Genomic DNA, 24,840 nt, shown 5'->3' on the forward strand with positions numbered 1-24,840 from the left:
TTTACTCCTTTCAGAATTAACAAAACCATGTTTGCTATCTTCACTGTAGTGATCTTCTCTCTAGGTCTGAGCACACTTACTCTGAAGAGTGTGTGGTAGCCGTGTTCCCTTTGGGAGGTACCATGGTGCAGCCTGCTCACTGAAAACATGAGGGTTTGAATGAAAATGCAGCCAGCTAGCAGGCCACACCCCGTGTTAGATGAAGTGAGTGCATGAATTATTAAGGAGGGTTTGGTTCTCCCCTGGCTGCTGTGCAGATGAAGACGGGCCAGACTGCCCTGAACTGCTGTGTTAGGTCAGCCAGGAGGGGGGCTCTTCCGTCTTCTAGACGCCTCATCTCTAAACCCAGGAATCAGAGCACACGCTTGGTGCTGTCGCTAAGTCTCTCCCTGAGAAGAGAAGAGAAACCAGGGCTTTACTTTGTGGTCATACTGAGACAAAAGGTCCGTTTGTTAATTGAAAACAGCAGACTCCTTAAATCAAAACCATCATGCACAATTGATTGCGTGGTAGATTTTGTACAGGGCTCAAGTGTCAGTTCATTTTCACTTGTAGTCAGTTTTGCGTGTCAGTTCACTGGGAATAAAAGTGTGTTCTGTGCCTCGTAGGGAGATGCATCTCCTGCTTCCAGGCTTTAAAGCCATGTGCAAGACATACCATCTGGGCAGAGGGTTTTTTTAAATAGTACAGTTTTTACTTTGCCCCAATTTTAAATTCTCTTGTGGCAAACATTCTGGAAAGAGGCATTCACTGTTGTTTTATTATGTGGGAGAAAGTATGCTTCTCTGTATTGAAAGATCACATAGCAGATCACATAACTATATTGAAGTATTTTCTCCAAGTTTAATATCTTTAGGAATCTAGTGCCTCAGTACAATATGAAATATATTATAAATAATAGAATGAATTCAATTTTAAGCAATTTTGAGTAAATTTTGAATTTACTCAATTTTGAAGTAATTTTGAATCAACTCTGGTTGCAAATAGTCTTCACCTGCTGTTGTAGGAGACAGCCTTACTTTACAAATGCACAGGTGTTACAGTGATAAGGGGACATGATACACTGCTGGATGCTTTTGGTGTTAAGAGTCTCAGAACACGTTACTGTGTTGAAATGGTTTGTCTATTTTCAAATGATTGGTAATGGTGATACCAGTCTTTTACGAAAGGATGAATCGTTGATAAGAATAAAACCTTCCTTTAAACTAGTTCCAAAAAGAGCCCTTGGCCTTTTGTTGGAATTCTGACAAAACCCAGTCCTCAGTCTGCTATTTATTGAGCACCTACTATGTCCCTGGCCCTGTGCGGGGTGTTGGGCACTGAGTCTAACAGTAATTCTTACCTTCAGTGACATTTCTGTTTCATCTGTTTCAAACGAAAACTGGAAGCAAGTAGTTAGGTGTAGTGAAGAGCTAACTCACACTTGATTTTAACTTCATTCCAATTAGAGAATTGAGAAGAAATGCCTGTCCTGTTTATTAAAGCTCTTAGAGCAAACAGAATCTGAAGGCTAAAGGCTGAGGAAAGTGCAAGCAGAATTTGCAGGACCCCGGTGCTGGGACCCAGGGAAGTTCTTGGCCTTTCCTCACAGCTTCTTCCCCTTATGCAGTGGAGGACATTTTACCCAAGAGTGCGACCCCTAGCGGCTGCAGGCTGCGGGGAGCCTTGTCTGGGTAAGTCCTGCTTATTAAATGCAAAGCAAACTGCCACTGCAGGGCCAAGGTTGATTTTTGTTGTGCTGGAATTTGGACACAGTAAGGATTTCTTTTCTTTTTTCTTTTTTTTCCCCCTCAGCGACCTTATCTATTATTTACTGTGTCTTTGTCCATTCTGGTATGGAGAAATCTTTATATCTGCCTTCTTATGATTGCAGAAGAATTGCATTTTAATGCATAAAAATAATACTTAGTGGCTTAAAATACACAACTACAGCAAATGTCCAGAGCTCATCGGTCTTTTTCTTTTTTAAAAGCTGGTCAATAATGGCACTATAAAATGGTGCACTTTTGTATTTTCTATGTAAGGGCTGTCTGAGTTTCTCTCCCAGTTTGCTGACTAACATAGCTAGATGCTTAAATTTGGCGTTGCATGGGTAGTTTTTGCATATCATTTATTTTTATTTAGATTGGGAAAAGGGAAAGATAAGTGATCTGATAGTCTCAAAATATTAACTGAAGATCTGGTTCATCAGAGTTGAGATTCTTAAATCAACAGAATATAAAATCTAGATATGATGATCTTTTCTATTAAAATAACAATGGAAACCCCTTCTTAAAATTTAGAGATGCAGATAGTGACTTAAAAAAAGTACAGAAGAAAATAATTACTGGGATAGTTGGTCAAGTGAATTAATATCAAACAGTGATCAAGCAGATTTCTGTATGTCAGGTGTGGAGACACAGCTACCTTTGAGCATCTCGCCCTAAAATGCAGAAAACCAGGAGAGTTTTCTGCTGTTCGTGTTCACTGTATTAAAATAATTTATCTGTTCATGATAGAGTTTTAGAATCTGCAACGTTTCTCAATCTTATTTTTCCACATTTTCCGAAAGTGCAGCTCAGTGACATCAGCCATCATATGCAGTGATTCTCAGGGGTAGGGTCATGCCCTTTATAGGGTTGTGTGGTCCTGTAAGAATCTTCGGGCAGAGATATGCATAGTTTGAAAAGGTCCCCCCTCCACTGTGAAGGAGGCAAGTTTACATCTCAGCTACAACCGCATACAATATTCCAGTCCTTAGAAGTAATTATATTTCCCCCCGTCAAAAGCATTTAAAAAGTCCGGTTGTGAATTTTAAATGAAGCAGCCTATTGGGAAAAGAGCAAAATTAAAGTTAAAATTAATGTAAACACAACAGTATAATCAGACTAGAAAATTTATCCTTATATGGAGGCAGTGTATTTATCTCCAGCAATGAGAAGTGCTCGGCTCTGGAGTATATGTAAAAATGCCTCAAGAAGAGGATTTTAGTCCTGTGCTGTTGGCATTTCTCAGGGTAGAAAGCAAGCTCTTAGGCTTGAGACACCTGAAGAAGAACAAGTAATGCTTCCCTTCCTTTATAGGTGGTTATCCCGCCGCTTTGAGATTCCAGGCTTCCTAGATGCCTGTGCCAGTGACGGTCCCCTCTCTCATTTTTTCAGTCCCCATCGTAAAGCAGACTTGGGCGGGGCAGGCAGGTCACATCGAATACTACAGCGATTACGCAGACAGTTCTGTTCCGACGGTGGATCTGGGAATTCCTAATACAGAGAGAGGTGAGTCCTTAGTTCTGACGACTCTTGTTCAAAATGTTCATTCTGGAGAATTCCCTGGCGGTCCACCAGAGTCCAGGTTTGGACTCTGTGCTTTCACTGCCGTGGCCCGGGTTCAATCCCTAATTGGGGAACTAACATCTGGCAAGCTGTGCGGCGACCCACCATCCCACCACCAAAAAAAAAAAAAAAGCAAAATGTCCACTCTGTAAATATAGTAAATTAGGATAAAAATGAAATATTTTATAAATAGTATAATTTTTGCCACCTGTAAGTTTCTTTCTTTCCTTCCCTCACATCTTTACCCATGGATGTGGACGGATTCTTGCAGTTTAAGTGCTGCTTTTAGTGCTAACAAAGGTTACAAGTTTTCAGTCGGTCATACTGATATGATTGATGCACATGACAATTATGCATATGACAGTTACGATAGAGTTTAATAATAGATTTCTTTGTACCTTCATAGTTCACTGTGGCCATAATGGGGTGTCCAGAGTTAATTTATCATCTTCCCATACAAAGCATCTCCTCATTTAATTTTAGCCATTTATCCAGCCAGGACTGTTACTCAACTGCTGTATGCCAGCCATTGGTAGATACTGAGGGAAGCAGGAATGAAGCTGACAGTTTCCATCCTTCTGAAGCTTATGGTCTGTTATGGTCTAGGACACATTTTGCTTGTACTTCTGAGTAGCACTTAACCACATTCTACATGGGCTATATGTAGTATAAGCTCATATATGTATCCATATATATTAAGATTTTAATTAGTAAATTGTTGGAAGTATACCTGCTTTTCTCTTCAGATTGCAGGCTTTCTAATTCAAAACATTTTTTATTTCAAAAAAATGGAAGTAGAAATTTGGCCACCTCACCTTCAGATGCTCTTTGTTCATCTTTATTTATTTCTTTGTTTATTATTATTATTTTTTTTTGTGGCCTCTCACTGTTGTGGCCTCTCCCGTTGCGGAGCACAGGCTCCGGATGCGCAGGCTCAGCGGCCATGGCTCACGGGCCTAGCCGCTCTGCAGCATGTGGGATCTTCCCGGACTGGGGCACGAACCCGCATCCCCTGCATCGGCAGGCAGACTCTCAACCACTGCGCCACCAGGGAAGCCCTGTTCATCTTAATTTTTATCCAGTTTTCCTGCCATGTTTTTTCTTTAGTTTTCTGGTTTCTCCAAACCCTTTTATGGAAAAAAAAAAAAAAGTAAGTTGATTATCTTGTTCTATAGAGTAATTTATCTTGATTATTTTATGGTAGTATTGCTCATAATGCCTTGATTGATAAAAATACAGTGTAGATCAGATATGTCACTCCTGTAGTTATCGATTATTCTGACAAGGTTAGTAAACATATCACTAAGTCTGTCTGTTTTGGAAAAATGATTTTTGTTTGAATTTTCTTTTTTTTGGTTTGTTTCTGCTAATCTTGCTTTTTAGACTTTGACTATAATAATCATTTATTTGTTGATGCATTCCTTACTTGATTTCTTAATTTATTTTTAGTCTGACCTTATTATTGCTCATATTTATATTCTACTTTATCCAAAAGGAATTTGAGGTGGCTTTCAAAAATACATACTATAATGGTTAAAAATACATAAAGAGATCAAGAATAAGGAAAATAAAGGTTAAATCAAGTGGTTTGTTCTCTATTGTGTCACCAAATACTTTGTTGAAAAGAGGGGCTTATTCTTTTTTATTGACTTGAGTTCTCTTCCCAAGCATTTCATTGCTACCCTGGCCCCAGCATTTTCCATTAAAGCTTTGATATCTGTTGGCATCTAAGGGACTGTGCCTCTGTCTTACTCAGTACTGTATCTTTAGTGACATGCGAGAACTGGCCACCATGTCTGGCATATTAGAAACTTAATAGCAAATATTTGCAAAATAAGTAATTGAAGGTGTAATATTGTACTTTTGCACCATTGTTTCCCTAAGGTTGTGATGCTTGAGGTTCTGATATTTCCCTTCAGAATAAGTAGGTCTAAGGAAAGATGCCAGGCTCCTGTAATTTCTTCGAGGCTCACAACTTCCTTGTATGTCTGGCGTGAAGATATGGGTCCTACCTGTACTTGACCTTGTGTAATTCCCCTCACCTCTCTAGGTCTTCAGTCCCTCATGTGCGAAATGAATGACTTTGACTTCATGATCTCTAATGTTCTTCCTGGTTCACTATGTCTATGGAAATTAGAAAAGGATAATTTTTAAAATTTCAAATTCTTAAGGGGCATGTCAGTGTTTACACTTTTACTTACAACACTTTACAACTAAAAAATAATGTTTCCAAATGAATTATATATATTTTAAGGAAAATAATGCATTGTAAGTTTTCTTCTCACCTTTCCTAGGTCACTGTGGAAAGACATTTGCCATTTTGGAAAGATTTTTGAATCACAGCTATGACCAAATAGCATGGTTAGTCATTGTGGATGATGACACATTAATAAGGTAAGGAGTCATTCCTGTCCTAGGGTGGCTTTAAATTCTACATATATTCATAGTCAGAAACTGTGATGGGTACTTCTGCTGCCAGCCAAGATGGAGTAACAGGGACTGGATTTACCCTCCCATCTGAAACAACCCCCCAAAAAGGACACAATATATGAAATAAGTGTGAGGTGAGTCCTATGACTGCCCCAGCTAACTGTCGTAGAGAGTTTCCATGTCCCTGCTCAGGGAGGGGAACCCAGGTGGAATCCAGCTGGACCCTTGAGTTGAAGTGATGATGCTGAGAGTCTGGGGGAGACCAAGGCCATTAGAGTTTGCCGGACAGGGCACTGGAAAGGAGAGAGCTGCACAGGAAGAGAACAGAGCAGATCTGGGGAGGGGCCCCTTAGTGTTCAGTAGAGTTTAGTCAGTGCATACGTATGAGGAGACCCCTGGAGGCTGGAGAAAGAACCAACCAGAGTGATTAGAGGGAGCGGTGCCCACCACTCTCAGAGGGCTGAGTATGGTACCTCTTCCCACCAGCCAGACTGGAAAACCCTTGATTCACAGGTATTGGGTAGAGTTTGTACAAGGGTCTTGCTTTAATAGTGGGAAATAGCTAACCCTAGACTAAGCAGTGCTCTGGTCGTGCCTAACAAATACTAAAGCAAGACCCCCAAAGACCAAACTGTTTCTAAGTAACTGGCCTGCATCCAAGAACAAAGCTCAAGAATATTTATAGAAACACAAAACATCTAGCACCCAACAAAGTAAAATTCACAACGTCTGTGTTTGAAATGGAGGAAGCAATGAAATCTAACACATGTATAATTGGAGTCCCTGATGGACGAAAATCAAAAGAACAGAAATAATATGTAAATTACCAGAAATAAAAGAAGACCTTAATTTATATCTTGAAAGGGCCTAGTAGGTCCCAGGGAAAACTGACCTGGGATCATCAGCTTCTTCACATATCCTAGTAAAACTGTTAGATTTTGATCATAAAGTCCTCTGAGTCTCTAGGCAAAATGATGAAATAATCTTAAAGGCCAAGAAGACTAGACTGGTGTCAGACTTCTCAAAATAACGTAAGAAATATGGTAACAGTAGAGGAACATTTTCAACAAAGAAATTGTGACTCACAGATTTTATACGCAGTTAAGATGTTCTTCAGTATTGAGGCTACAGAAAAGGTTCTCAGTACATAAACTCAGGGAATAGTGTACACACATGCCCTTCCTAAGGAATATATTGATATTAGGGAAAGAAGTTCATGCAACTAAGATGAAATTTGGGTAAAACGACTGATGGTGAGCATTTCTTGTATTTGTAGAACTAAAAGCACAACAGGGGTGGGGACATGGGTAAATAACAGTATGTAAATGTTATATGTTCTGACAAAGTAGAAAGTTTTCAACTAAAAAAAAAAAAAAGGAGGGAAAAAGGACAGTAGGATAAGATCATGGCCTAATTGTACAGGTAATGGATGGAATTCGAAGGATACTGATGTAAAACTGACCAAGTAAGAAAAAAAGCATGGTAAGACATGAAAAGTTAAATAGAACATAAATACCAGGAAAAGAAAACTTTCTAATATCCAGAATGTTAATAGATAAACAAACACAGTACATATAGTATAATATGTATAATAATTCAAACCTAAAATAATTTTAGTGTTGAAAATCAGTCATATCACAAAATGTGAATGGGTTTAAATCCCCTAATAAAAGAACAAACTTTTCACATTGGCTCACAAAACAAACCCCAACTCTATGCTTTATATGAAAGATACATAATCATTCAAAAAGTCTAACAATATAGGGATGGATAAGGTTTGCCAAGCCAATGGGAACAATAAAGATAAAAAAATTCAATTCCCAACTCAACAAGTTAGGAAAAGAATCACAAAGTCAACCCCCCAGAAACAAGGAAGAAAATAATAATGAAGATAAATGCAGAAATAATGAGGTAGGGGTCGAAAAAGCAGGGGATCAAACTAATGAACCAAAATTTTGGTTCCTTTAAAAAAAATCAAATTGTATTGAGTGATTTCCAGAAGATACCATTACATGGAAAAAGCCAAGTGCACAAGAATGTATTTAGTTAGCTTTCCTGTATGGAAGAAAGACGGGGAAATAAAACATACCCATGTAGACTTACCTGTACAAAAGACAAATGGACAGATAAGCCGGAAAACCATGAAGTAGTTTCCAAACAGGGGTGGATGGGAGGATCGGGTAGATGGAGTGGGGTGTGTGTGTGACCCTTTGCTGAGTTTACCTCTTACTTTAGTTTTGACTTTGGGAAGCATGCTAATATTTTACCTATTGAAAAATAAAATAAATCTGTAAGGAGGAGAAAAATCAACAAGGATGAGGAGAAAGCTCAAACAAATGAACCCAACTGCATTTCAAATGAAAACATCACACTAAAGGGAGAGTATAACTAATGCAAATAAAGACAGGATTTAGAGACACACCTTCAGTCAGGGGTGGGAGGAGGGGGGGATGTCAGACAACTCCTGAGTTTTCAGTCGCCGTGTGGGTAAAGCAACTCTGAAGGTATTTTACGTACACTGTAGGGCTGAGTAGGTGAGTAAGTGGTAACAGTGTTGGTTGGGAACCATGGTGCTCAGTGTGGGAGGATATGGGACAGGTCAGGTCAAGGAAGAGGGCTAAGGTAGGGCTGGAAGATTGGAAGTGGAGAAATCTGCAAGAATTCATAATTTCTGTGAGGCTCATGATTGCTCAAGTGTGTGTGTGTGTGTGTGTGTGTGTGTGTGCGCGTGCACACGCACGCACACACATACACCTTCCTAGTCCTTCCCACTAAAGAAGACCAGAAGCAAAGATACCACCGTAGCCCTGAGCAACTAATGACCAGAACTGATATTGCTCCTTTCCTACTACAAGGCACCAGTCTCAGAGAAGTCACTGATTTTAAGGCTGAGGCAAGGAAGATACAAGAAGATATTTGGAACATTCTTTTTTATACCAGAGAGTAAGGAAGTGCTTAGAAAAAAAAGCAAGAAAAGTGCATGTCAAGAGGACACAGAAGTGAGCTTGGAATGGTTCTCTTTGGCAGAATCTGGGACAAGAGCATCAGTGTGATTAAGGACGATAATGGATTATCAACCATTAAAATGAGGAATCAGGGAGTTCATGCTTATAATAAATAAATAGATAAGTAAGTAAGGCAGATCAGGCACCATAACAAAATATCACAGACTGGGTGGCTTAAACAACACACATTTATTTCTCACAGTTTTGGAGGCTGGAAAAGTCCAAGATCAAGGTGCTGGCATGGGAGGTTTCGGAGGCATCTTCTGGTGTGGAGGTGGCCGCCGGCCTGGTGTGTGCTCACGCGACCTCTTCTTTGTGTGCCATGGAGAGAGCGCCCTCTGGTGTCTCTTCTTATAAAGACACTAATTCTGTCACGGCAGGGTCCTACCGTTATGACCTAATTTAACCTTAATTACCTCCTTATAGACCCCATCTCCAAATACGGTCACATCCCGGATTAAGGCTTCAATATATGAATATTTAGGTTGGGGGCATAATTCAGTCCGTAACAGGTGGGCTCTAGCTAGCAGGTTAACGAGGGGTTCTGACTGATAAATGTGGAGTGATGATGGAGCTGGAAAAGTCATCTCTTTGTAACCATCATAGTAAAGATGGATTCAGGCAAGAATCATTAACGGATGCTAAACTCGGGGTGAATTTGGATGAGGACCAGGATATTTGCTGGTTGTTAAAGTGTCTGCCTGGAGACTGAGAAATAGCAAAGGGAAAATTGTAAGTGTCCAGGGGAGACACCAGGCAGCACCGTGTGATCAAAATAGATGCTCCCATTGGAGGACAGGTGGACACCACATGCCAGGCAACATCACTTATATAATACTGCACCTGGGAATGCGTAACCTTGCCTTTATTATGAGGAGACATCAGACGAACCCAAGATGAGGATCAATCTATTAAAAAGGGGTGTGTGTGGGCATTTATTATTTTAAAATACCAATGTCATGAAAGACAAAAAGCTGAGGAACTGTTCCAGATTAAAGGAGAATAAAGTGAAAAATAAATGCAGTAAAGGATCCTGGGCTCCATCCTGTATTGAAGGGAAAAATTGCTATAAAGAATGTTATTGGGTCAGTCGATAAAATTGGAAAGTGGGTGTTAGCTTAGATACAAGCACTGTGTCACTGTTCATAGTTCTGGGTTATAATTAAGGCTGCTGTGAACCTTTGTGTACGTGTCTTTGTATAGTCATCTGCTTTCATTTATCTCGGCGAAATACTGAGGAGCAGAATGGTTGGGACATATAATAGGTTGTTAACTTTTTAAGAAACTTGTGTCAGTGGTAGTTTCTGAGGTGGCTGACTTTTCACTGTTCTTAGAATATACACATTGGTGTGTTTGGGGGGAAGGGGCATAATACAGATATGTGTGTGTGTATATGTGTGTGTGTGTGTATATATATATAGAGAGAAATTGAGTGAGAATGATAAAACACTAAAATGTATTAATACAATTTTGATTGCACTTGAACATTTCCATACTGTTCCTATTCATTTCTGTGCCTCACGTTGCCTGAAATGGTAACAGATTGTTAAATGAAGTTCTTTTCCTGGTTTGGTAGACAATTCCCTTTGATTGAACTGGAGATCTGCCAGCTTTAGCCACATTTCCAGTTTTTACCAAATATGAAGTATGTAATAGTTGTCAGGCTCAGTTTATGCTTCTTCAGCTTTAATATGATCTTGCAAGTATGGAAACAGTAAATGTTACTAGGAAAAGAAACCCAGATGAGATGTTAAATCCTAGTTATTTTAACCTCAGAAATTGAGGGTTTATGGTTTAATAATTTTACAATATGCAGGAAGAAGGGAAATACTTCTCATTTCTTCACGCATTTGCTAGAAGGGGCTTTGAGCTTTTAGGGAGCTTTTTACCAAGCAAAGGCTGCGATTTCCTTAGAGATCTTTGTTTCTCCATGACCGAATGGTGATTTACTAGGTGTCCACACCCTTCCTTGCTTTCCCCTGCAGAGGTATTTATTAGATGACTTCCTGAATACTGATTCCAAACTAGGAGGCTAGAATGTTTAACTTCTGTGTCAAAAATAGGGTGGTTTTCAAACACTTTCTGGCCACTTAGAAACTGTCACCATCATCAGAGCCCTTGACCTTTAGGCAGATATAAACCTGATCAGTCAACTTGTAGACTCTGAGCACCGCACTTGTAAGAGATTTTTTTTCATACATCAAATTTGTTTTCTTCTCTTTCAGCGTCAGCTTTATTAGCTGGGTGTAAGATGCATATAAGCACAGATGGAAAAGACGGCCCTTCCTGTACATCTCAAAGACAGGAAAAATGAGACTCCAGAGCAGCAGTGTTCTAGATGTTAATGTTGCTCTTGAGAAAAGAATTCACGATTAATAATTGAGAGAAATGCTTGATATATTGAGCTCTTAGAGATGCATGATGCTCATGAATCACAGGCTTGAGAAACATTGAAATTTACTTCACACATAAAAAATATTTAATCCAAAGTCAGCCATGGAAAAACTTTTTTCAGGGCATGCTGATTAATATCATGACGGAAGGGCTTCCCTGGTGGCGCAGTGGTTGAGAGTCCGCCTGCCGATGCAGGGGACACGGGTTCGTGCCCCGATCCCGGAGGATCCCACGTGCCGCGGAGCGGCTGGGCCCGTGAGCCATGGCCGCGGAGCCTGTGTGTCCGGAGCCTGTGCTCTGCAACGGGGGAGGCCACAGCAGTGAGAGGCCCGCGTACAGCAAAAAAAAAAAAAAAAAAAAATATCATGACGGAAGCTAGGATTTGGTGTGTATGACCTGAGAAGCTCTAAATTAGAAGAAACAGTAGAAGGACTTTACAAGGCATTTGTAAGTGACAGAAGTTCTTAAAACATGGGAAAACTAGCCTTTCTTAATATCAGCCTTTGTCTCCACTTTAAAAAATATATTTATAGATTTTATTTTCCTATGAAATCTTTTTTTCTCATCCTTACAGCAGCCATAGTTGCTGGCATTCTTCTGAGCAGCTCATGGATATTCTCAAGGCCCTTTGCAAGACACACGACAAAGAAGCATAGGGGCCAGAGGTATAAACAGATAGACACAAAAGAGCGTAGATGAGGGAAGCCTCATTTGAGAGCGTAAGCACAGTGGTGCATCATAATCTGAAGGTTTCCTGGAAAGCTCTGCTGCTCACGCACTCTCTTCCCTACCTGCTATCTACCTGCCTGACATGGACCTCATCTATACTTCAAAAGTTCCTTTTTTAGCCATGAAGAATTCTTTAAAATACCAAGTACACCTGAAAAGGTGTGATGATTAGTTCACGCTCAGTGGGAGCAGGACGGGCAGAAGTGAGCTAGGACACCTGCCACCCTGCCCACTGAAACGAGGCAGCCACGCCCGGCAGGGGCTTGGTAACACTGCAGAGGAGGCCCTTGTTTCTCTCCTGTTTCCAGTGGTGAACAGTGTTCAATTTTTTTTTCTTTTTTTAAAAAAATCTTTCTTCTGTAAGTCTCTTGAATTTCATCTCTAAATGACTTCCATATAGTATTGCATAATATAACCAGTGGGCTGTAAGAAGCATGAAATATTTACTCTGAAAACACATTTGAATTAAGTGATTCTCGCTTCTATTCCCTTGGGTATCTTAGCATCTCCAGGCTCCAGCACCTGCTGAGCTGTTACGATGCCAGTGAACCCGTGTTTCTGGGAGAGCGTTACGGCTATGGCCTGGGCACCGGCGGCTACAGCTACGTCACAGGAGGAGGAGGGTAACTATGAGCATGGCTTTCTGCAGATACTCACAACATTACACTTCCGTTTCCAGGATGCAGAGATGGGTCTGTGGCCATGGGATCTATACTGATACGCAAGTGTTCTGTCAGTGGGAGCTGCTACTATAATAGGAAGGTGAACATTAAAAAGAACCCACAGTGAAGAATATTTTACTCCTTGAAGAGATAGTAACGTATGTCAGGGAACTTGGTAGAAATGTCCCTTTAGTTGTGAGTGCTTCTAGGCAGCCAGTTATTTTGATAGTCTAAATGCAAAAAATTTTGGATATAGATTTTAATTTCAGAAAATAAGTCATTAGACTTTTTAATTACCCGGTGCTTATAAATCACATTTGGGAAAAGAGTGGTATAGAAGTTTTTTTTTTTTTTTCTTTTTTTTTTTTTTTTTTTTTTTTTTTTTTTGCAGTACGCGGGCCTCTCACTGCTGTGGCCTCTCCTGTTGCGGAGCACAGGCTCCGGACGCGCAGGCTCAGCGGCCATGGCTCATGGGCCCAGCCGCTCCGCGGCATGTGGGATCTTCCCAGACTGGGGCACAAACCCTTATCCCCCGCATAGGCAGGCAGACTCTCAACCACTGCACCACCAGGGAAGCCCCTAGAAGTTTAGACTTAAGCAATTAAGTGATATTTCTGTGGGACTTATAGGGTTTAAATAACAGTTAAAAATCAGTGCTTTTATTTTTGTTTTTGCTTTTTTTTGTTTTTCACTTTTTATTGGGAAACAACTTACAGTATTAGAAAAAATTTCAAACTTACAGAAAGTTGCAAGAATTATGCAAAGAATTCCCATATATCCTTTGTCTAGAAGCCCTATTCAAGTTTGGCAATTGTCCCAATAATATTTTTTTTTTCTTCACAATGCTGTGTTAGTTTCTGCTTTATAACAAAGTGAATCAGTTATACATATACCTCTGTTCCCATATCCCTTCCCTCTTGCATCTCCCTCCCTCCCACCCTCCCTATCCCACCCCTCCAGTTGGTCACAAAGCACCGAGCTGATCTCCCTGTGCTATGCAGCTGCTTCCCACTAGCTATCTACCTTACGTTTGGTAGTGTATATATGTCCATGCCTCTCTCTCGCTTTGTCACAGCTTACCCTTCCCTCTCCCCATATCCTCAAGTCCATTCACAAGTAGGTCTGTGTCTTTATTCCTGTTTTATCCCTAGGTTCTTCATGACATTTTTTTCTTAAATTCCATATATATGTGTTAGCATATGGTATTTGTCTTTCTCTTTCTGACTTACTTCACTCTGTATGACAGACTCTAGGTCCATCCACCTCATTACAAATAGCTCAATTTCGTTTCTTTTTATGGCTGAGTAGTATTCCATTGTATATATGTGCCACATCTTCTTTATCCATTCATCTGATGATGGACACTTAGGTTGCTTCCATGTCCTGGCTATTGTAAATAGAGCTGCAATGAACATTGTGGTACATGACTCTTTTTTTTTTTTTTTTTTTTTTTTTGCGGTATGCGGGCTTCTCACTGTTGTGGCCTCCCCCGTTGCGGAGCACAGGCTCCGGACGCGCAGGCTCAGCGGCCATGGCTCACGGGCCCAGCCGCTCCGCGGCATATGGGATCCTCCCAGACCGGGGCACGAACCCGTATCCCCTGCATCGGCAGGCGGACTCTCAACCACTTGCGCCACCAGGGAGGCCCGACTCTTTTTGAATTATGGTTTTCTCAGGGTATGTGCCCAGTATGGGATTGCTGGGTCATATGGTAGTTCTATTTGTAGTGTTTAAAGGAACCTCCATACAAAATCAGTGCTTTTAAATAAGCATCTGCCTAATCTCTTATGGGGAAAGATTTTTGATTTGATTTATATAAGTAAATCAACTGAGCAGTTAGTCTGTTCTATTATTGCTATAGTGTTTGCTATTGGGGTATTTAGGGAGAGTCTTGTCATCCACTCTAGTAATTTAAATCTATTCAGCAGGTTTTTGTTGAATGTCCACTATGTGCTGAGCCACATTCTAGGCACTGGTTATAGACTTCTGAAGGCTAGGACTTTATATTCTTACTTTGCGATCTCCTAGATTAGAACCATTCCTGCTGCAGGACTACAGCTGCGGGGTCATATTCCAGGTGTTCTGGTTTGCTCTGGCCCGTTCAGTGGTGACGGCAGCATTGTTACGGAGGTGACCCCTTCCTAGTCATGACCAGGCCGGGGCAGGAGTACTGATCTTTGTTGATCCAGTGCTAAGGTTGGTCCTCCATTAGCAGTAGGAGACAGAGGTCCACAGAGGCCTTTGAGAAGACACTAAAGCGTAAAGCCAAGGCGTATTGAGCTCATCCTCGTTAAAAGGTTCCCACTCTTTGCAGGCTTAGGTGATGCATTCGTTTCCTGGGTGAGGTGCTGGTGCCCATTAAGCCAGAGCTTTCCGCTTTTGTAAACAGCCCGGTTCTTTGTACCGGGGGTTGTATGTTTTGTAGCAGGAAGGTGTTAATCCTTTGAACCCGGCAGGAACAGCCACAGCCTCCTGGTCTCCCTGCCCCGTCATCGTCCTCCGCGCCGCAGTCACACAGCTTCTCTGAAAGCACCTGGTCCTCTCGCTCCCCTGCTCGGGGGCCTGCACTGCCTCCCCGTGGATTTCAGTGCGAACTCTTTCCTACTTTTGTCATCTGACTAGGAGATAATCGTTCAGATGTCAACCAGAGTCACGTTGATCTGGATCAGGCCTCAATTTTAACCACCTCTTGTTGGCCTAATTCCCAGCCTTCCCGGGTGCCCCTGAGGCCGTGGAGCTAAAGTCTTCAGCGGGTCTTTCCTTCCGCCTTCCCACCCCCAGACCCACTTTGCCCGCTTGCTGCTCCCCCGGGCAGGGCTCCTCCCTGGAAGCACCTAGGCGTCATGTCATCCATCTCTTCAACAGTTTCATAGGTTAATGCGATTTTTATTTTATTTGGATTTTTCTTTGCGTCACCAGGGGAGTGAAGGTCTTTCACATCCTTTTATAACCGCTTGTTGCCGTTAGAATATAAGCCCAGATTCCTCACTGAGGCTTACCAGGCCTCCTGTGATCTTGGCAGATGCTGTCTTACCTTCTTAGCCTCATTTATCTGCACCCTCTTCTTAAAAGAATTTGTGCCGAACCTGTTTCAGTTCCTCAGAGGCACTATGTTTTTAACTCCTCCGCTCAGATACGGCGTCTGCTGGTCTGTACACAGCACTGTCCCTCACCCCAGCCTCCTGCCTGTCACCTGGCCAATCCTCCTCCTTCATTTGGACTTGATAGCGCTATCAGTTACTTATTCCCGGAAGCCTCAGCCTAGTCCAGCCCCTGAAATCTGGGTTTGATGCCTTTCTAATATACTTTCATAGCATATTATACAAACCTTTATCATCTAATTGCCTATTTACTTTTCTGTTTTCCACCCAGATTATGAATTATTTGAAGGCAGCACCTGAGTCTCCTTTCCCATTCCATTCCCCCTTCCTAGCATGGGGACTCATTTTTTACAGGATACAAGGGATAAATGAATAAATAGATGCGTGAACACTGGTACTAATCTTTACATGACTAACATTGACCAGTGTAATATTCTGTTCTTAGTAGCACTTTACAAAGATGCAGAAACATTCTTCATGAGATTGTCTTATATCTACCATTGATAAAAGCTGCAGACATAATAGTTTCTTTAATATTACAAGAGACTTTTCTGGTGATCTAGCTTAAGAATCAGCTTTTTTTTTATCAGCAAGTCAGGATCCACTAATGGATGGTAAAACCAATTAATGGATCATACCGTCATTTAAAAATAATGAAATTCAGAATGGAATAGAGTAACAGATATATCACGTACATCACATGTAGTAAGAGTATTATTGTTATGTGATATTTTTCCAGTTTTTGTACACCTACACACACACACACAAAACATAAATGGTTACATATGAACTGTGTTTCTTCTTTTCTCACTGTGTTATAGTCAAATACGTTTTTGAAAACCATTGCCTTAAATCACCCCTCTTAAACCCCACTTATCAGAGCTAACCCAGGAGTGTGGACTCCAGGGATTTATGTGTAGGTACTCTGTATTGTTTGGAAAATGAGACCTTTGTACTATTTGAATCCAAGTGTCCGTTTTCCGCTTTGTTGCTTACTTCTTGAAAGTTTGGGTATTTGGAGGCAGTTAGATCAATAACTGTTTTCTTTTTTGAAAATACTTCCTTACATATATTTGGGTAGGAAGCTGTGGTCAGGATGAAGAGGCCCTGGCAGTGTTGCCCAAAGAGAGAGCTGTGACCTGTGTTCATCTGCCAGGAGTCCGGGGGGCAGGCCCGTTCCTGACGATGCAGTTTATCTCCTGTGCGTGGTGTGTGTGTGTTTGTTTGTTGCTACGCTGCATGGCTGTTCTTGATTTGCAGGTATTCCCTTGGGCAAATCCCTGCCTCATTTCAGTTTTTCTTATTTTTAAACTTAGTATATTGTATATTAAAGGAAGTCATATTATTAGTCTTACAGCCTTTCAACATGTTTTTTATTAACATTCTTTTAATTTTTTAAATTGATGTGTAGTTGATTTACAGTGTTGTGTTAATTTCTGCTGTACAGCGAAGTGACTCAGCTATACACATATATACATTCTCTTTTGATATTCTTTTCCATTATGGTTTATCCCAGGAGACTGGATATAGTTCCTGTGCTATACAGGAGGACCTTGTTGTTTAGCCATTCTAAATGTAAGAGTTTGCATCTGCTAATCCCAAACTCCCAGTCCATCCCTCTCCTTCCCCCCGCCCCCTTGGCAAACACAAGTCTATTCTCTATGTCTGTGAGTCTGTTTCTGTTTTGTAGATAGGTTCATTTGTTCCATATTTTAGATTCCACATATAAGTGATATCATAAGGTATTTGTCTTTTTCTGACTTCACTTAGTATGATAATCTCTAGTTGCATTCATGTTGCTACAAATGGCATTATTGTTTTTTTATGGCTGAGTAGTATTCCATTGTATATATGTACCACATCTTCTTTATCCATTCATCTGTCGATGGACATTTTAGTTGTTTCCATGTCTTGGCTATTGTGAATAGTGCTGCTATGAACATAGGGGTGCATGTATCTTTTTGAATTATAGTTTTGTCTGGGTATATGCCCAGGAGTAGGACTCCTGGGTCATATGGTAACTCTATTTTTAGGTTTCTGAGGAACCTCCATACTGTTTTCCATAGTGGCTACACCAACTTACATTCACACCAACAGTGCAAGAGGGTTCCCTTTTCTCCACACCCTCTCCAGCATTTGCTATTTGTAGACTTTTTAATGATGGCCATTCCGACCGGTGTGAGGTGGTACCTCATTGTAGTTTTGATTTGCATTTCTCTAATAGTGATGTTGAGCATCTTCTCCTGTGCCTACTGGCCATCTGTATGTCTTCTTTGCAGAAATGTCTATTAAGGTCTTCTGCCCATTTTTCGATTGGGTTGTTTTTCTTGTTGTTGAGTTTTGTGAGCTGTTTGTATATTTTGGAGATTAAGCCCTTGTCGGTTGCATCATTTGCAAATATTTTCTCCCATTCTGTAGGTTGTCTTTTCATTTTTTTTTATGGTTTCCTTTGTTGTGCAAAAGCTTGTAAGTTTGACTAGGTCTCATTTGTTTATTTTTGCTTTTATTTCTATTGCCTTGGGAGACTGACCTAAGAAAACACTGGTGCAATTTATGTCAGAGAATATTTTGCCTATGTTTTCTTCTAGGAGTTTTATGGTGTCATGTCTTATGTTTTAAGTCTTTAAGCCATTTTAAAGCTTGTTTTTTGTGTGTGTGCATGGTGTGAGGGTGTGTTCTAATAACTTCATTGATTTATATGCAGCTGTCCAACTTTCCCAGCACCACTTGCTGAAGAGACTGGGAAACACATTTTCATATGTTTTTCCCATTTTATATTCTTGTCTCCTTTGTTGAAGATTAATTGACTGTAGGTGTGTGGGTTTATTTCTGGGCTCTCTGTTCCGTTCCATTGATCCGTATGTCTGTTTTTGTACCAATACCACACTGTTTTGATTACTGTAGCTTTGTAGTAGTGTCTAAAGCCTGGGAGAGTTATACCTCCTGGTTTGTTTTTTCCCCCCCTCAGGATTGCTTTGGCAATTCTGGTTTGGTTTTTTTTTTTTTTTGCGGTAGGCGGGCTTCTCACTGTTGTAGCCTCCCCGTTGCACAGCACAGGCTCTGGACACGCAGGCTCAGCGGCCATGGCACATGGGCCCAGCCACTGTGCAGCATGTGGGATCTTCCCGGACTGGGGCACGAACCTGTGTCCTCTGCATCAACAGGTGGACTCTCAACCACTGCGCCACCAGGGAAGCCCTTTCTTTTTTTTTTTTTTTTGGTTTTATGTAAATTTTTGGATTATTCTAGTTCTGTGAAAAATGTCATGGGTAATTTGATAGGGATTTCATTAAATCTGTTGATTGCTTTGGGTAGTATTGCCATTTTAACAAGCATGGGATATCTTTCCATTTCTTTGAATCCTCTTTAACTTCCTTTATTAATGTTTTATAATTCTCAGCATATAAGTCTTTCACCTTCTTGGTCAGGTTTATTCCCAGGTGTTTTATTTTTTTGGTGTGATTTTAAAAGATATTGGGTTTTTTTTTTTTTTTTTTACATTCCCTTCCTGATATTTGTTAGTGTAAAGAAATGCAACTAATTTCTGAATGTTAATCTTGTATCCTGCTACTTTGCTGAATTCATTTATTAGACCTAGCTGTATTTGTGTGGAGTCCTTAGGGTTTTCTATATATGGTATCATGTCCTTTGCATATAGTGACAATTTTACCTCTTCCCTTCCAATTTGGATACCTTTTATTTATTTTTCTTGTCTGATAGCTGTGGCTGGGACTTCCAATACTATGTTGAATAGAAGTGGTGAGAGTGGACATCCTTGTCTTGTTCCAGATCTTAGCAGGAAGGCTTTCAGCTTTTCACTGTTGAGTATTATATTGGCTGTGGGTTTGTCATAAATGGCCTTTATTATGTTGAGATATGTTCCCTCTATACCCACTTTGGTAAGAGCTTTTATCATGAATGGATGTTGAATTTTGTCAAATGCTTTTTCTGCATCTAGTGAGATATCATGTGGTTTTTTACTTTTCTTTTGTTTATGTGGTGTATTACATTGATTAATTTGCATATGTTGAACCACCCTTGTGAACTTGGGATGAATCCCACTTGGTCATGGTGTATGATCTTTTTTATGTGTTGTTGGATTCAGTTTGCTAACATTTTGTTGAGAATTTTTGCATCTATATTCATCAAAGATACTGGCCTGTAATTTTCTTTTCTGGTGCTGTCTGTCTGGTTTTGGTATCAGGGTGATGGTGGCTTCATAGAATGTTTTTGGGAGTGTTCTCGCCTCTGCAATCTTTTGGAAGAGTTTGAGAAGGATCAGTTTAAGTTATTTGCGTGTTTTGTAGAATTTGCCCGTGACACTATCTTGTCCTGGACTTTTGTTTGTAGGGAGTTTTTAAAAATTTTTTATTACAGATTCTATTTCACTTCTAGTGATGGGTCTGTTCAAATTATCTATTTCTTCTTGCTTCAGTTTTGGTGGGCTGTATGTTTCTAGAAAGTTGTCCATTTCTTCTAGGTTGTCAAATTTGTTGGCATATAATTGTTCATAGTATTCCCTTATGGTTTTTTGTATTTCTGTGGTATCAGTTGAGATGGCTCCCTTTTCATTTCTTTTTATTTGGTTTCTGTCTCTTTTCTTCTTGGTGAGCCTGACCAGAGGTTTGTCAATTTTGTTTACCCTTTCAAAGAACCAGCTCTTGGTTTTATTGATCAACATCTTTTTAATATTTAAAAGTTGGCAGAACAGACATACTGTGCTGTAACTGGTAATTTTTCTTTTGGGGGGTGGGGGGTTGGGTAGAGCAGGCCAAAATGAAAGGCTTTCTTTTTCGTTCTACTGGATGCTGGCAGAAGAGAAGCATTTTAATTCAAACAGGGTTTAAGAGGACGAGATGCCCGCTGTGATTGGGACAATTAGTTACCTATGAAACTTTCCTTGACAGGGCATCAGGCAGACACTTTAAGGGAAATGTCTGTTTATGGTGAACCCATGTCCCCTCACACAGGCTTTTTCCTGGGATTGGTCAGTAGGGCAGGAATTTGGCTCAGCACGTAGGTGTGAGTCCCTGAGTCCCTGATAGACACTAGATTTTTAAGAGAGAGGCAGTTTACGGTGAGTTTTCAGACTTGCAGTTTTCCCTGTTATATAGCTCATAGGCACTTTTTTTTTTTTCTTCTTGTACGGTCATATTTCCTTGTATCACCTTAAGTAAAGAGCTTCCTTTTCCTCCTGTTTGGTCATATTCCATCCAGTCTTCTGACATGTCAGCACGGGCAGGGAGTGACTTCCGTGTCGCTGCATCACCAGCCGTGGTCACTGGTGTTAGTTATATGGCACTGAACTGAGCCCAGCTGAGCAGGAATCGACATGCTTGCATCAGGGATCGTGTTCTGTCCTCTTTCCTTCCCGACTAGACTGATTCATAGAACTCTCCCTCCCTGGGGAACAGCTTTGCAAAGGCAGCTTTGTTCTCACTTGTTGGATCATTAGACTTTTACTAAGGGCTTACTGTATGTGAGACCCTGTATTTGGCTACGGGAATATATGGATAAATTTTAGATAGTTTTGCCTTCAAGAAAGTTGTTGCTTGTTGGGAATGAACTTGTGAACCATATCAGCCCTATCAGCTATTGGGTTATTCATGATATGAGAAGATCCATTACTACTCTAGGACCAGAAGGGAAAGCAGAAACCAATCTATATTTTTTAAAAGAGGAGAATTTATTGCAGGAACTTGGTACAGATGTATTGGAAAGGGCCAGAGGAATAAGGAGGAGCAGGTGGCTTTACCCAGAGCTCAGTAACTCTAGGAAGCTCTGTTGCCTCTGAGGCTGAAGGAGCAAAGGGTGCTGGTTTCTGGGGCCTATTGGTGAGGGTTGCTGTGGCCGCTGCTACTGTCGGGTTAACAGCACTGCATCTGGGGCAGACCTGGGACGGGCTCCAGGTCACCGCTGCTTTGGGACCATCACCGACGCTCTGCCATCCCTGCCGGCTGTGCTGGAGCCTGTGGCTACCCACGCCCCATCACCTGCCTCTGCCACAGAGGCCACCAGAGCCAGAAGCAGATGGCCTCCCCCAGTACTGGCCCCTTTATCGTCAGGACGAAGCCAGGACCCATCTGGCCAGGGAGTCTGGAAAATATCGTAGAGTTTCTAGCCTCCTGCAATGCTGAGGAGAGCACAGAAAGGTGGGGATGGCTGTGAGTTCCACCAGAAAGTACCCAATGTATCTGGTCAAGCAGCGTCTTAGCACTATTTGAGGCAAATCAATCTCTTTCTCCCTCTCTCTTTTTTCCCCTCTTTCTCGAAATTACCTTAAGGAAGCTTCGGTGGACTGGAATCACTTGGACCATGCATGGTTTTTTTCAATTAGATTTGATGTCATTGTCAGTCATCACCTGTGTAACTGAGGTACCTAGTATTTCTGGGCCCATCTACCTGCTGGGAATGTTGGCGGATTTTGTTACTGATCTCATCGAGTGTGTAAACTTAAGAACTATTCTAATTTTCCAGTGACATACTAGAAAAAGAACACTGCCAAGTGTTAGTGTATAGGATATATATAAAGAAATAAAATTCCCTGATAGGCAAACATATTAAAAGTGCTTTTCCTTTCATAGAAACACAGACACATCTTCCTCAGAATAACAAATATAAAACACTGCTGATGTCAACATCTTTATCAGAAATGTGGCTCTGAACTCTGTTTCCTTATACAGATTCCCGGTTGTGGAGCTAACCGCCTTCTCTGTCTGCTCTGGCTTCCCCCAGGATGGTCTTCAGCAGAGAGGCAATCAGGAGACTTCTCGCCAGCAAGTGTCGCTGCTACAGCAATGACGCTCCAGATGATATGGTCCTGGGGATGTGCTTTAGTGGGTTAGGAGTCCCTGTGACACACAGCCCTCTCTTCCATCAGGTGAGAAAAATGTTTTTATTCCTACCTCAGAGGGAGAGAGGGGGGTTTCTTCTCACTTGAAGGTACTACGGCTTTCCCTTCACCTATTCTTCTGGAAACAGTCTTAAGAACTGTGTGGACAGGCTCCAGGGGGAAATCCTTAACAGACCTCTTTGTCCAGAGGGTTGATGCTGTACCAGGTACAGCATGAAGATGGAACGCAGAAACATCTAGAAAATGAAATGGGGTTTGACCAGCATCCTTGCATGTAGGCTCAGGTAAAACCTGTTCTTTTTTTTTTTCTTTGAGTTAAAAAAAAATTGATGGTATTTAAAAATTATCAGATGCTATTGAAAAATATACAGGACTGACCTAACGTTGTCCCGCTAGCCACCAAGTGTTTGCAGTTCTACACTGTCCTCAGTCCTTACACTGTCTATTGGGCTTTCTCCCCTTTGGTTGCTATTAAACTGACAGGCTAAACTTAATTAAATTTCAGTATAATATCTCAATAAGCATATACTCTGGGGGTTATAGAAGAGATGAGATGATGTTTACCAGGGGTGGTTGGTGCTAATAGTTTCACCATCCTGCAGTGTGGGGTAAGAAGGGAATCCTTTTGCAACCTTTTTAGTAGTTTCTTTTTTGAAGAATTGGGTTAGTGAGTATTCTGATCAGTGACTATTCTGATGCTGTAAGAATAACAGCAGATATATTTGCACTAAAAATAACCAGAGCCCACATTCACTTAATGCTCTCCTTTAAGAAATCCAAAGCTTTTTGAAATTTGAATGCATAGGTATTTTAAGTGCCCTCCCTTACATTGAAAATATAGTCTTCATGCTTTATTTAGTAACCAGTAGCAAGCGCTATTATAGCTATATAGAGAATTGGGCATGACAGAAATAGCACTATAGGGGAATCACTTGAACAAGGCAAAGAAAGTGCTTGCATTACCAGGAAAGGCAGAATCCATTTCTGCATTCTTGAGGACTGCAAGGAAAGATAAAGATAGACCTTTATAAGAGGAAATGTATGAGAAACCAACCTCCTGGTACTAGTCAGAAGGTACTTTGCCATGTTTTAAAACCTTGAGCCTGGGCTTCCCTGGTGGCGCAGTGGTTGAGAGTCCGCCTGCCGATGCAGGAGACACGGGTTCGTGCCCCGGTCCGGGAAGATCCCACATGCTGCGGAGCGGCTGGGTCCGTGCGCCATGGCCGCTGAGCCTGCGCGTCGGGAGCCTGTGCTCCGCAACGGGAGAGGCCACAACAGTGAGAGGCCCGCGCACCGCAAAAAAAAAAAAAAAAAAAAAAAAACCTTGAGCCTATGTGTGGTATTACAGGACTTAGAAAAGCAAGTTATTCTCTCTCTCCCTGTATCTCATAATGTTTCACTCACAGAAAGGAAGGGTAATTAAAACTGTTGGTGTATAAGGGAAATAATTTATCACTGTTACTATCATAATCTTAGGTTTTTATTTATTATTTATTTATTTCTGGCTGAGTTGGGTCTTCGTTGTTGCGCGTGGGCTTTCTCTAGTTGCGGCGAGCAGCGGCTACTCTTCGTTGCAGTGTGTGGGCTTCTCATCGCAGTGGCTTTTCTTGTTGAAGAGCACGGGCTCTAGGCCTGTGGGCTTCAGCAGTTGTGGCGCATGGGCTTAGTTGCTCCGTGGCATGTGGGATCTTTCCAGGCCAGGGCTCGAACCCGTCTCCCCTGCGTTGGCAGGTGGATTCTTAACCACTGCACCAAGCAGCCTTTTTCACTTAGGGAAGAATACGTTACTAAATGAAATGATAAGGAGAAAAGAAAGAAGGAAAATAATCCTTATGTAAAATCCTTTGAAGATAATTTAAATTTTTTTTAATTGTTGTTTCCCATATTTTAAAACTCTTGATTTCTCTAATTCACATAATAAATTTAAAACTTTTCCAAAGTCATAAAGTATGCTCAGAATGTATCCTCCCCAACAGACACTGCTTTATCTTCTAATTCTTAAGCCTCGTTTAAGAGTTCGCTCTGATTTGGACATTACTTTCCATTTGTAATGTTTGAACACTGGTCCAAACAGTGTATTTGTTCATATTGAGAAAGAGATAAAATCTAGGATTCCTGGTAAGTTAGAGCAGGCATTTGGAAACAAGCTCAGATACAAAGTTGCCTGGGCCACATTTCTTCTCCTTTTAGTCAGGGAAGGTTATTGTGAGATCACAGGTTCAGAAGGAAGCCTCAAGGAATGTCTAGTATATCCCTCTGTTCAAAACAAAGTATCTAGTGCATGTGGTTTTCTGCTCTTCCAAAATTATATGCTACTAATGGGTATGGCAGTGTGCAATGGTCAGTGAATCCTCT

The 24,840-nt window shown here is 41.1% G+C and overlaps 1 protein-coding gene across 1 annotated transcript in view; it reads left to right on the top strand.

Moving 5' to 3' along the window:
• The window catches only part of B3GLCT (beta 3-glucosyltransferase), a 117,444-nt gene that overhangs the window by 84,842 nt on the left and 7,762 nt on the right, over window positions 1-24,840 (top strand). Inside the window, exons 12-15 of the mRNA XM_060079753.1 lie at window positions 3,141-3,254; window positions 5,606-5,705; window positions 12,373-12,492; window positions 22,368-22,512. Coding sequence (XP_059935736.1) covers window positions 3,141-3,254; window positions 5,606-5,705; window positions 12,373-12,492; window positions 22,368-22,512 — 479 coding nt within the window. The remainder of the gene's footprint in view (window positions 1-3,140; window positions 3,255-5,605; window positions 5,706-12,372; window positions 12,493-22,367; window positions 22,513-24,840) is intronic.

Source organism: Mesoplodon densirostris, chromosome 17 (genome assembly GCF_025265405.1).
Source record: "Mesoplodon densirostris isolate mMesDen1 chromosome 17, mMesDen1 primary haplotype, whole genome shotgun sequence".
Lineage (NCBI taxonomy): Eukaryota > Metazoa > Chordata > Mammalia > Artiodactyla > Ziphiidae > Mesoplodon > Mesoplodon densirostris.